The sequence below is a fragment of the Fusarium fujikuroi genome, chromosome FFUJ_chr02, assembly GCF_900079805.1.
Source record: "Fusarium fujikuroi IMI 58289 draft genome, chromosome FFUJ_chr02".
Taxonomy (NCBI): Eukaryota; Fungi; Ascomycota; class Sordariomycetes; order Hypocreales; family Nectriaceae; genus Fusarium; species Fusarium fujikuroi.
In genome coordinates, this window is record NC_036623.1 from 1117406 (window position 1) to 1130125 (window position 12720).

Here is a 12720-nt window from a genome sequence, read left to right on the forward strand (position 1 = left end):
CTGTTGGGAAAAGTGATCAGACGAACATGGCGTACACGTTGACTCATGATCAACACGGATTCATCTTCAACTCAAATATTCGCACATGTCCGAACAAGCCTCAACTTCTGAACCCCCATCGTATGGACTGTACCTGAGGGAATCACCAGCTGCCAGGAAAACAGTTTTTAGCGCACATCTAGCGTGTTTCTAGCACCCGCATTGCCGTAGAAGGACCTCCTAAATGCTAACTATTGCCCGTAGCCCTGCCCAGCAAAAAGGGAAGAGAACCAGTCGGACTGGGCTGCCCTCAAAAGGTGGGAGAGAAGGAAACAAAGTGGAGCCCCCCACTAGGTACGTAGTAAGGTGAGTGCGGGCCCATGGTCGTCCTCTTTTATCATCGTCGTCGCAACTCTTAGTCTGCTCAGTCTCGCTTCTTCTTACCACCCTCATCCTATTACTACCTTGGTTGCTTTTTGGTTACTTTGCTCATAGCCCATCAAAGCATCCAGTTTCACTCCGATGAGTTCTTCAAATCCTCCCCAGGAGCTTCCTCGCTCCCAGGGCGTCTCTGGTAAGTCTATCTTCCGGTTCTGCCGAGCCTATTCTGCCCCACCTTGATCTTCTGCTCGGCGTGCGCTGAAGCACTGCGAAACGATGGTTGTAGTACAATCGCTAACCGTGAATATGATAGAAGCTTCGGAGCCTGTTACAAAACCTCAAGAGTCAATTGTAGACAAGGACGATGTATCCGAAGATGCCTCCGGCGTTCGATTCTCATCCGCCGTCCAGGAGATATCACCTACCCAACCCGCCACCGTTGACCCGTCATCGTCGAACCCAGAGCATGAAGAGCACGACCAGTCAAGTCCTTTCACCGAAGTTACTGCCGATCAACTTAAAGCGTTCACCAAGTCTCTCCACGGCCGGCCGTTACAAGAATTGCGCTTGAACAACTGCCAATTTGAAGCCTTCTCGCTCCCACCCTCCCGAGTATGACCCCCTTTTTGTGTATTTACGCTTTGCCAGCTTTTAGAAAATGCTCGCGTCCAAATTCTACTCTAATTACTACCGGTAATTTGATTGTGGTATTTGAGCTTCGCGACGTTATGTCACTGCGTTGCCGTAATTGAAGGTTTTGTGACTAACGCTAACTGATGTCATTGTAGGTCCCATCGCATGAGGATGAATCCGGACAGTCTACCAGATTGCCCACACCCACCTCTGCCACCTTCCAATCCCCGCATACCAGTCCTCAGGTCTCTACGCTGGCTTCCCCTCCCCTAACTCCCGCGGGATCCGGTCAGGCTAGTTCGGATAAGAAGGGTAAGGAAGTGGCCAAGACGAATGAACCCCCGGTTATCACCCCACAGGCATCGTCATCTCATGAAAAGGCTTCACCAGCTCCCGATAGAAGACCTTCAGCTGCTCGAGCTGCTTCCGATCATGCGGTTCGTAGGGCTTCTTCCGCTGAAGAGCAGCACCAGTCCCATCGTCGAGGCATGTTTGGAGTAGGACCTGGTTCTGTGCCAGCTTCTAGAGAATCTAGTCCATCCCGAAGCTCAGCGTCAAACTTCTACTCTAAGCCGTTTACTCCTGGTGGTGATATCAACGATCCCTACGCCAAAGGCCGACGACCTGCACCAGCGGCACATACAACGAAGCACACAATCGACCCCAGGTTTATCTTCTCTCGTAAGAAGAAGCATGGCTCTCCTCATGGGTCCAAGTCAAATCTGAATGAGAAGCGCGGATCTTCGATCTTTGGTAGTGCAAGGAACAGTAGTGAAGAGCTTGCACCGAATGATAGCATCTCGACTGGCAACCTTCACCCCGGACACGGCTCAATGGCAGATTTAAAACGATTTTTCCGCAAGGGCGGACATCACAACAAGAAGAGAGAGTCGTCACCAGCACCATCGATCAAGCTCGGTATGAAAGCTACAGCTTCCAAATCGACCCAGCAATTGCCGTTTGGGGATGATCATGGGCTGTCTTCCAAGTACGGCAAGCTCGGCAAATTTCTGGGCTCCGGTGCGGGTGGCTCGGTGAGACTGATGAAGCGCAAGGACGACGGCACCGTTTTTGCAGTCAAGGAGTTCCGTGCAAGACACACCTACGAAACCGAAAAAGAGTACAACAAGAAAGTCACAGCCGAATTTTGCGTTGGATCGACTCTTCACCATGGCAATATCATCGAAACGCTGGATATTCTTCAAGAAAAGGGGCGTTGGTATGAAGTGATGGAATATGCGCCATTTGACCTCTTTGCAATCGTTATGACCGGTCGGATGTCCCGGGAAGAGATAACGTGCTGCTTCCTGCAAATCCTCAATGGCGTGACTTATCTGCATAGCGTGGGCCTTGCTCACCGCGATCTGAAGCTGGATAATGTGGTGGTGAGCGACAAGGGTATTATGAAGATCATCGATTTTGGCAGTGCTCACGTCTTCAAATATCCATTTGAGACCGACACTGTGCCCGCAAAAGGTATATTTATTCCCAAATATGGTGTGCAGACATTGGCTAACTGGTCTCAGGTATTGTCGGCTCTGACCCTTATCTCGCACCCGAGGTTTACGACTCTAAGGAGTACGACGCAGTAGCTGTGGATATCTGGTCTTTGGCTATCATTTTCTGCTGCATGACTCTTCGACGTTTCCCGTGGAAGGTTCCACGAATGACGGACAACTCCTTCAAGTTGTTCGCGGCGGACCCAACTCCAGGACACGACCCTAGGAAGCTCATTGTACCTTCGAAGTCAACGAATGATTTGACCACCACGCCAGCGCGAGACTTTTTGGCTGAGGATGAGACCAAGAAACATACTCATCATGAGCAAAAAGAAGAGGCAACCTCAAAAGAGGTCAGCTCCACCACCGACTCAAAGGACTCTAAGACACAGCCGAGTGGGGAGAAGAAAGAAGTCATCCGTGGCCCATGGCGTATTTTGCGCTTGTTGCCTAGGGAAAGCAGACACATCATTAGCAGAATGCTTGATCTTAACCCCAGGACTCGTGCCCGGATGGATGAGATTCTTCAAGAGCCATGGGTTGCAGATACAGTCATTTGCCAACAATTTGACCACGGCAAGGTTGTCCCAGCTGACAACCACGAACACAACTTGGTACCGCCATCCAACTCGCAACAACCCGAGAAGAAGTGATCATTAGACGATTGGCTACGACCACAACACAAATTGACTATTTCTGAAGGAAGGCCGGCATTTGGCGTTTTGAGAGCAATGAAAGACATAAATTGGGGCTGTTTGGAACGGATTCGCTTATGAGCTGCATTGATGAATGACGAACAGATAGATGGAGGATCAGCAATTGTTGAGAATTCCTTGGTAACAGCGTTTGACTAGTAGCAGTCCCAGAACATGGATAGGGGACTGTTGAAGCTTTTCAGCGATTAAGAGAGAAAGACAGCGTTAAATAATAAAAAATAATAATACATAGTATAGATCACATGAATGATGACGAGAAGCTTTGTGGTGTCACTGGTGTGTAAGTCGTCGTTCGGCATGATATACCGCTTTCGGACGGCAATCGGACGTGTAGTGCCGATTCTCGGAACCGGGGAAATCAAGAGCCGAGAGGGAAGCTTCGGGGGAAAAAATTGCTGACCTTCTTCTGGAAGCTGTTGGAAGAGACGAGATCCACCGCCGATTTGAACTCCGTTGAACATCGAAGCCGAACTCTTCCTCTTGTTTACTTCTCCAATCACGAATCTACGACTCTCTTGATCATACATCCAATCACCTACCTCACTTACTTAATCACAATGGTACGTTCAACATTGTTACTGTAGCGAATTGCAGAAACAGCCCCGCCAATGCTTCGGTCTCAACTATCTAGCTTGTTATCCTCGGCAATTGGGAGCCATGAGGAGACTTAGATGGGGGAGATGAAAGCATTCAAGCGCATGAACACTATGAGAAACAAGATAGAACAACTAGGACTAACATCAAACGCTGCAGGCTACCTCCATTAAGTCCATTCGAGCTCTCGCTCCTCTCCTTGACCGTGTTCTCGTCCAGCGCATCAAGGCCGAGACCAAGACCGCCAGCGGCATCTTCCTGCCCGAGTCCAGCGTTGAGAAGCTCAACGAGGCCAAGGTCCTCGCCGTGGGCCCCGGTGCCATGGACAAGAAGGGTAACCGACTACCCATGGGCGTTGCCGTTGGTGACCGTGTCCTGATCCCTCAATTCGGCGGTTCTCCCGTCAAGGCCGGCGAGGAGGAGTTCCAGCTCTTCCGCGACAGCGAGTAAGTAGACACCTGAGCCTGGACATGATCTCTAGGTATTTGCATGCAAAAGCAATCATACTGACTCATGTAATTAGGATCCTGGCCAAGATCAACGAATAAGATACCCATATATCAAAAATAGCCTGCTTGTATCATACTGTACCATATTGAGAGCGGCGGACGCAAGAGACGGAACTCTGCCGAGGTCGCTTTGGAGGGGGAAGAGGGAGGAGATGATTGTTAATGTAGGCGCAAAAACGACAGACCAATTATGCAAAGATTCAAGACGTATGTTTGTATAAGTGTGTATGAGGAGTTTAAAAGTGTTGGTCGCGCGGGACAGAATCAAATCTCCACTCTTACCCTTTCAATTGTATGATTTATGATTCATTGCCCATCTTTACCTAGGTCCCTAAGTGGTGATGTTGTTGCCGTGGAGGCTTCGGTAGGTGAAGCAGCTAGATGTCGCACATATAGGACGGCAGAGGATCAATTGGTCCAGAATTGATCTTGTTAATGGGCCGGTATTTGGGCTACTGAAGCGCCGAAGAGCAAAGGCTGAAGCATGGTAGAGGTTAATTGTACGACCTGTATCGGGCCCATATTTTGTTTTGTTTTCTGTTGAAACACACTTGGCTGCAGACGGCCGATGATGAAGCTGAGTTATCACTTAAGAATAGAGAAAACATTCAATCTGGCCGGACTTTATGTGAGTGTGCATGTAATGTACTGTGCAGCTGGGTGATGCCAAGTCGGAATGTGTGAATGGCAGGGGTATAAAACAAGCTTGATAAATGATCAACATATGATGGGATGACAGCGGAACAGATTCCTCATTTTCCCAAGTTTGTTGGTAGTGTTTTCGGAGTTTCGAACACAACAGAGTGATGAAAAGGGTGATGGGATGGGATGAGGTCTATGAAACCCCTGGTATTAAACATGTGGAGGAGAGGATCGACATGATCCTTGCTTGTCCCCCAGACTTGAATCGTGCAACCTCAGAACTGCTGAGAGTTAAGGAGTTGATTTTTGCGTTCTTGATACAGTAGAAGAAGGCTGTATAGTGAATTGCATTGTATACTATAGATTCAGTTCTTACTGAGCCCTGAATAGCGAACTCACGATTTAAACTATATCGATTAACTCATTAGTTTCCCCAAGCGATTTGCGGCTGAAGCTTATCCCTGAGGGTTGTGAATCCACGATGGATGAGTGAGCACGTCCATAAATGATAGACAATCTTGAATAAGGGATCGAAAGGGTGAGAGGGGTTGAGCTCAAGAGTCGCACCATGATTGATAGACTGCCACTACAGTCGCTGTCATGAGTTTGGATGATCATGGATAACCCCTGTATTTGTTTCTCTGAGCCAACTTGGGGAATTGCGTTTTGTTTCCCGTCAGCGTTTAGAAAGATTCAAGTTTGACACGACGCCGTTTAGTTTGATGAAGGACTAGAAGAATGTTTATGCTTTAAGGTTAACGGGAACCGTGAGCATAATATTTAGCCAAAGAATAAAAGATAGTGATGAATGATCAGAACTTTAGAGAGCGGCCTTTTGTCTGCAGTCATTGGTAAGGTATCGGAGGTTACATCCACAACGGAAACGCCCGTTTATCTGGGCGCTTCCTAGACGCAGGTACCGAAACTTAGCTTAAACCTCCATCCAATCCTATCCAACTTCTACCATTCAATCTTACTTGCACTCATCAAAGCACCCGCAGACCTAGACTCAGGCCTCGCTCACTACGTTTCACCTTGAATATCTTGGCACTCGGTGATTGATTCCCAAATGATGCGCCACAGGGATCACGGCCATGGCCTTGACCACTATGTTTGGTGGCCCGTTTGATTACGCCTGGAAACATGCAGAGAGCCTAAACATGGGTATCCAGCATTATCCGTCCCCAGCTACAGTAGCTATCCCGCTGGGGAAATGGAAAGGGCCAGGCCAGGAGGAACGCCACCGTTTGAGGTGCTGGCGCTGCTTGTCGCCTACGCACCGAATAACTGCAAAGTTGGGCATTTTTGGTGTAACTCGTCGAGCTTGGCCATCACCATAATCCTTGTATAGAACCAGGTCTGGAGGATCTGATCTGCAGGCTGATCCGAGCTGAGGTTGAGATGCCTGCCATGTTCATCCCTGATCGCGAGCTGAGGAGTTGTAGTATATATATGAGGCATGGCCACAACTTCGTGATGCTTCCTCTCCCCGCTCTTCACCTTTATTCTTCCTCATCACGGTGTTTTTCGAGTTGTACTGCGACTCTTTCTCTTCTTTTCACTTATTCACTCCTTCATTGATTGAAAGACATTCCTTACTGCTTCTTCAAGCATACACACGCTCCCTTTTCACGACATCAATCAACGACTTCAACCCTAGCGGTTTTATAGCAGAACTGGTTTTCTGCCCCCCCCCTCTTTTGTGTTTATCGAAACGATTCTCTTTTGAAATATCCAACATGAAGCTTCTTGCTACTGTTCTCGGCCTCGCTACTGCTGCGAACGCCCACACCCTTTTCACTACTCTCTTCATTGATGGCGAGAACCAAGGCGACGGTACCTGCGTTCGCCAGCCTAAAGACGCCTCCAAGGCCAATAGCCCCATCTACCCCATCACTGGCGGTGTTATGGCTTGTGGTAAGTAGATCTTGCGAGTAACCTTGACTCAGAGACAGTGCTAATGAGTGAATCAGGTGAAAATGGTGACAAGCCAGTCAAGTTCACCTGCCCGGCTCCCGGCGGCGCTCAACTGACCTTCCAATTCCGTGAATCCCCCAGCTACTCCAAGCCTGGTGCCATTGCCGAAGGCCACAAGGGCCCCTGCTCCGTCTACATGAAGAAGGTTGACGATATGAACTCGGACTCTGCTGCTGGTGACGGTTGGTTCAAGGTCTGGGAAGATGGCTACAACGTCAAGGAGGACAAGTGGTGTACAGACACTCTCCGATCCAACGGTGGTCTTCTTTCTGTTGACCTCCCTACTGGTCTCCCTGCTGGCTACTACCTCGTCCGTCCTGAGGTCCTTGCCCTTCACAATGCTCCCTCGGGTGACCCTCAGTTCTACCACAGCTGCGCCCAGATCTTCATCGAGAACGGTCCTGAGGGTCCTCTGGAGATCCCTGAGAAGTACGAAGTCAGCATTCCCGGCTACGTCGACAAGAAGGATCCTGGTGTCACCTACAACATCTACAGCGACAAGGGCGAATATCCTATTCCCGGCCCTGAGGTTTGGAACCCTACCTCCAAGGAGACTGGCACCAAGCAGACTCAGAAGGATGGTCTTGTCCCCAAGGACTGCCTTGCCAAGAACGCCAACTGGTGCGGTAAGCCTATTGCGAAGTACTCTGGGCAAGATAACTGCTGGGCTGCGGCCAAGAAGTGCTGGGATATTGTTGGCGACTGCTGGGACAACGCCCCCCCCACTGGTGGTAAGGGATGTGATACCTGGAATGACTACTGCAAGGAGATCAACGCTGCCTGCAAAGCCAAGGATTTTGAAGGCCCTCCCAACTTCACTGGCAAGGAGTACTTTGCCGAGGCCCCTGGCCCTATTCCTGCTCCCTATGGCGACTTTGAGGGTAGCGATCCAGCTACTGATGGCAAGAACTCCAACTCCAACGACAAGCCTGCCAGCAAAGAGACCTACGCTGCTCCATCAAAGACATCTCAGGCTGCCGCCGCTACGACTGAGGCCTCGAAGCCAGCTGAGAATACGGAGGCTACCAAAGAGACAGCGACCCGCAAGTGGGACAAGTATGAGAAGAACACAAAGTACAAGGACACTCCTGTTATCAAGTACCCCATGCCAGTTCAGACAAGCGAGCCTACCCAAGAGGGGAGCTCTGGACTCAAAGTTTCCGAGGATGGCCGCTGCGGCGGTGAGACTGGACAGACTTGTGAGGGAAGCAAGTTTGGTGACTGCTGCTCTCGTGGAGGCAAATGTGGTCGCAAGGCCAAGCAGTGTGAGTGTGGTTGCCAGAATGCATTTGGCATTTGTAAAAAGTAAACAACAAGTTATGACGGGGATTGTGGTATGAGATTCTTCACTTCTTTTTATGTACTTTTTGGATGGATGAATGATTGAACAGTTGAAAGTTCGCCTGACTTAGTTGACCATGCTCGACGAGGTCTTTTTGGAAGCATCTACTAGAAATCAATTGAATTACTCTTATGATGCACTTTGTTGGCTGAGTTGGTGATTGATACAGTGAGAGCGTAAGCCGAGGAGCATAGTGAAACATAACGAGCCTCAACTTCTAGATCGCATGAACCTGATTATTGAGTTTGACCCTCCGACTTGATTTCTCTCATGTCGTCCAAGTTCCATTGTGTTCATGTGGCAAAGCTGGACGTAACGCGCGTGGCTGACCTCTTGATAAAGTGTGTCTCGTGATGATGTCTCTCAAGATGACGTCGTGAACCAGGGGTAAAAGGTGCTGGAAAGTGTAAAAGGCCCCTAGATTTGTAGGGGACAAAGCCGTTGTGGAACCCGAGTTTGCAGAAAAAGTCAACGTTGAGTATCAAAAGATAGACGCCACAATCTTTTTATTTTACAGGGGTAGACACTGTTTGAGTGTTAAACACAGTTACAGATGTTGAAAGACTTTTCTCTATGCGAGCGGCGAGGTAGCCGTCTGTGTTACTCGGGATGCATATTGTACTATATGAGGATATCTGGATATATAGTTGAAACCATCTGCGGATGGATGCATTACACAGTTTATGCGCTGGGGATGTATTCGTATTTTCTGTTAATAAGGAGGACATTCGCTTGCCTGTTTCAAGTTTGAGTACCTCGGTAGCCAGGTAGTAAGATGGGATAGGTAAGGTAGGCAGACAGATAACGAGAAAATACAATGGAAATGACCTTGAGAGAATTCCAAATCACTACCGACCTCACTTACAAAAGTACAGCCTGACACGTAGGCTCTTTTAAACGTTGTCCGCCGCTGAAACACCTCCCTCCACTGCCAACTGGAGTCGGGTCCTTTGGCGCTGCGACAGCCTAAAACCAAGTAGTCTAGGGCCGTGGAGGCAGAAGCCCCTGTAAACACGTAGTGTGAGTTAGTTCGTCACTGCCTAAGCCTGTGCCGTAGAGGTCTTGAACCCATTATCATTCGCCTGCCGTTCTAGGTGCATTACAGTACAGGCAAACGGATTAGTCCCGCGGTTCAAAGGCCAATCCGATTCCCTCCTCCACTTTCACTCCCAGTCCCCGTTTCCATTTCCAACTCCATCTCCATCTCCATCTTCAACCCTCGACGACCATCAGAACTCAATCACCCACGCTCTAGCCTTGCCTTGCCTTTTCGCCTCCCTCCGCATCCTCGACAACCGAATTCTCGTCGCCATCGTCACTTCACTACACGGTAGCTTCTTCTGCTACTCTCACTCTTGGCCAACATGTCGAGTAATCGCAACTATGATTTCCTGGTACGATATCCAAATCCAATCTACTACCGTTCCTCACCCCCACCGCCCGCCAACCCGCCCCCTGCGTCCCTTGGATTCACATCGTCTCAAGCCAAACCCCGACGAACATGAATATACCAAATCGCATCGCGCTGTGGTCGCTATTATTCACTGCTTGCGACCGCCTCGTGATAACTCTTGCTGACCCTCCTCGTCATGTAGATTAAGCTGCTCCTGATAGGCGACTCCGGCGTCGGCAAGTCGTGCTGTCTGCTGCGATTCAGCGAGGACTCCTTCACCCCTTCATTCATCACCACTATCGGTATCGACTTCAAGATCAGGACTATCGAGCTCGATGGAAAGCGCGTCAAGCTGCAGATCTGGGATACCGCCGGTCAGGAGCGTTTCCGCACCATCACCACCGCCTATTATCGTGGTGCCATGGGAATCCTCCTTGTCTACGACGTCACCGACGAGCGCTCATTCAACAGTACGTCTGACTACTCTTCACGACACGGCTTGATATACACATATTTCATGATATGTTGTTGTGTTGCCCCTCTCTTACCCGATAGCCAAATAGTCCCCAGCGCCCTTGACCCAACAAAACAATGCGCTATCGAGTCACATATACCAACATCAACTAACTAATTCTCTTATAGACATCCGAACTTGGTTCCAAAACGTCGAGCAACATGCTACAGAGGGTGTCAACAAGATTCTAATTGGCAACAAGTGCGACTGGGAAGAGAAGCGAGTTGTTTCCACCGAGCAAGGCCAGGCTCTCGCTGACGAGCTGGGCATTCCCTTCCTCGAGGTCTCCGCCAAGAGCAACATCAATATCGACAAGGCCTTCTACAGCCTAGCCGCAGACATCAAGAAGCGACTTATCGACAACTCCAAGAACGACCAACCCTCAGCGAGCGGTGTCAACGTCGGCGATAAGAGCGAAGGCGGCGGCAGCAAGTGCTGCTAAACCGAATACCCTGACGAGTCCGTTTATCTGTCATTCTCCGTTTGCCGTCGTTTTTATTTTTATTTTTTCAAGCTTATTACTTTGTAAACTCGAGGGAGGTGAACACGCTGCGTACGGCTGAGCGTGAGATGAGAGAGTTGGAGAGTTCACCAATGAGAGAATGGGAAGAGAACCTGTGCTCTTCTCTTCGGACATGAGGGATGGATGGATGGATGAAAGGAAACGAAGGAAAGAAGGAGAGGAACCGAAAGAGAGGAATGGATGGCTGTTAGTTTGAGCTGGGCGGCAAATCTCAGTCACGTTCAAAAGAATGAGTGACGACATTGCGAGAGGTTTTTGGTCATGTCTTGTTATTCCCCCCATCGACCTTCCAACCCATCTTAGAGAGCAAATCCGGTCTGGAGTTTCGGTTTTTGATCTGGGTCTAATATACATTGCTTTCGTTATGTGCATGAGTGGTCGTTGTTACAGTATTTGATTGCTTCACTTGCGATCAAATGCCAGATCAAGAGGAGCTGAAGGCTTCTTTGTGAAAGTGTTATGTCTTATTTTCAGAAATATCAGAGATTCGATGGGCTGTGAGGCGAGCGTCTTTGATCCTTTAAATCTTTTTGTTACAATATAATAATACAATCGCTAAGTCTCAATGTATGATGCTTTTACACGGTTACGTTGGAAAACCTCGTCTCCTCCGTCGTATTCAAGAATGCGCTGATTCCAATTACGAATGAATCGCCATGCAACTTCAGGATTCGCGCAGGTAAGGACAAACCGTGAATCGAGCTTGTGTCGAAACTCCGGGCTGCTTCGATACAAAGGTACTCGGCGGGTGTTTGTGGGAAACCCCTTCTCAAAGTCCATAGTCTCCCTGAGACTGAACACATCCATCTGCCAATCGTGTCCACTTTCTATACCATCCTGCTTTATGATCGCCTTGAGCTCCGACGCCGAGAAACTCGCCTGCGGTAGCTCAAGCAGCACATGGCTAGGATTTCTTTTATGGGACGACTTTTTAACGATTCGATCCATGACTTGCTGCCATGCCATCTTTCTGACCCGTTTGGTCTTGATTTTAGGGGCGGATGGGTATGAGCCCGGGAGGAGTGTGAAGCGCTCGACCTCAACTTCGGGTTTGGTTTTTTTATTGATGAGAACCGGGTTCACGTTGGTGGCCCAGAGACCTGTGCCGTCTCTCATCTTTGCTTGGGCGAGGCGGAGGATACGTTCGACTCTGTCGCGGTAGATCTCGGCGGCGCCGCTGGAGGGGAAGGTTATGGAGTATGTGCCTAGTGGTTCCATCGTCCAGGGATCGCGTTCTTGGTGGACTGGTATCTTTGTGAGTTCAATACTTTATGGTGGTATGCAGGATTTGAAGTACCATGAGTGATGGCGTTTTCCCAGCCAGCGAGGGTACCTGGCGCAAGACGATGGAAGTCAGCAGCGACAAGCGACGTTGGCAGACCCTCGATGACGAGCATTTGTCGGGAACCAAGGTCCTCAGCCATTGCTTCCTTCAATGGAGTGCGAGTTACTGGCTTTGGCTTCAGGATCCCACCAGGACTGGCTCTGGCCAGAGACGAGTTGAGCTTCTCCTTCAGATCTCCCCAGCTCTCATCGTTTTTGACGAAGCGGGGAAATCCGGAGCTTGGAGAAGAAAGACATCTTTTCTGGGCGGCGAATATGGCCCTGGTATGGGGAAGCCATTTTTGGCGGATCATCCGGGCGGTGGACTGTGAGGAAACATGGGATTTGAGGTTGGTGGAAGTGCAAGAGGAAGTTTGAGGGCATCTTGGAGCAGAGTAGCAATAGAGTCAAGGTGTTTTGCGGGACTCGGCCGAGTTCCGGCCTGATTTGGTTTAGCGGGGTTCATTCTCATGAGAGAGACTGATAAGAAAAAGTATGTTTGAGCCAGACTCATGATGATAGGATCTCAGACCCTAAAGGTATGGAGAGGTATGAGTGGGAGAGGGATGATATCGTCAAAGACGATATGGAATCACAAACATCAATAATAGTAATACTCTTCCTTCCTTTCTCTCAAATCACTTGCACCTACTCCATAGACTGGCCGCTGTGTCTCGGAGCCAAGGCGCCACATG

The 12720-nt window shown here is 49.4% G+C and overlaps 5 protein-coding genes; 4 read left to right on the forward strand and 1 right to left on the reverse strand.

The window, feature by feature from the left end:
• Positions 1-501: 501 nt before the first annotated feature.
• On the forward strand, positions 502-3145 carry FFUJ_04942 (related to protein kinase NPR1; the record flags this gene model as incomplete). XM_023571712.1 has 4 exons in its annotated part: positions 502-553; positions 647-972; positions 1149-2469; positions 2520-3145. 4 exons carry the CDS (start codon positions 502-504, stop codon positions 3143-3145), a joined length of 2325 nt encoding a protein of 774 aa, XP_023425969.1.
• A 620-nt stretch (positions 3146-3765) lies between these two features.
• FFUJ_04941 (probable heat shock protein 10 (chaperonin CPN10)) lies at positions 3766-4350 on the forward strand (the record flags this gene model as incomplete). XM_023571713.1 has 3 exons in its annotated part: positions 3766-3768; positions 3962-4248; positions 4326-4350. 3 exons carry the CDS (start codon positions 3766-3768, stop codon positions 4348-4350), a joined length of 315 nt encoding a protein of 104 aa, XP_023427209.1.
• Positions 4351-6692: 2342 nt separating this feature from the next.
• Positions 6693-8239, forward strand: FFUJ_04940 (related to endoglucanase B; the record flags this gene model as incomplete). XM_023571714.1 has 3 exons in its annotated part: positions 6693-6870; positions 6927-7661; positions 7698-8239. The coding sequence occupies 3 exons, from the start codon at positions 6693-6695 to the stop codon at positions 8237-8239; spliced, it is 1455 nt and encodes a 484-aa protein (XP_023425970.1).
• A 1397-nt stretch (positions 8240-9636) lies between these two features.
• FFUJ_04939 (probable SEC4-like Rab/GTPase) lies at positions 9637-10621 on the forward strand (the record flags this gene model as incomplete). XM_023571715.1 has 3 exons in its annotated part: positions 9637-9666; positions 9868-10135; positions 10308-10621. The coding sequence occupies 3 exons, from the start codon at positions 9637-9639 to the stop codon at positions 10619-10621; spliced, it is 612 nt and encodes a 203-aa protein (XP_023425971.1).
• A 636-nt stretch (positions 10622-11257) lies between these two features.
• Positions 11258-12339, reverse strand: FFUJ_04938 (uncharacterized protein; the record flags this gene model as incomplete). XM_023571716.1 has 2 exons in its annotated part: positions 11258-11946; positions 12000-12339. The coding sequence occupies 2 exons, from the start codon at positions 12337-12339 to the stop codon at positions 11258-11260; spliced, it is 1029 nt and encodes a 342-aa protein (XP_023425972.1).
• Between the last annotated feature and the right edge of the window lie 381 nt (positions 12340-12720).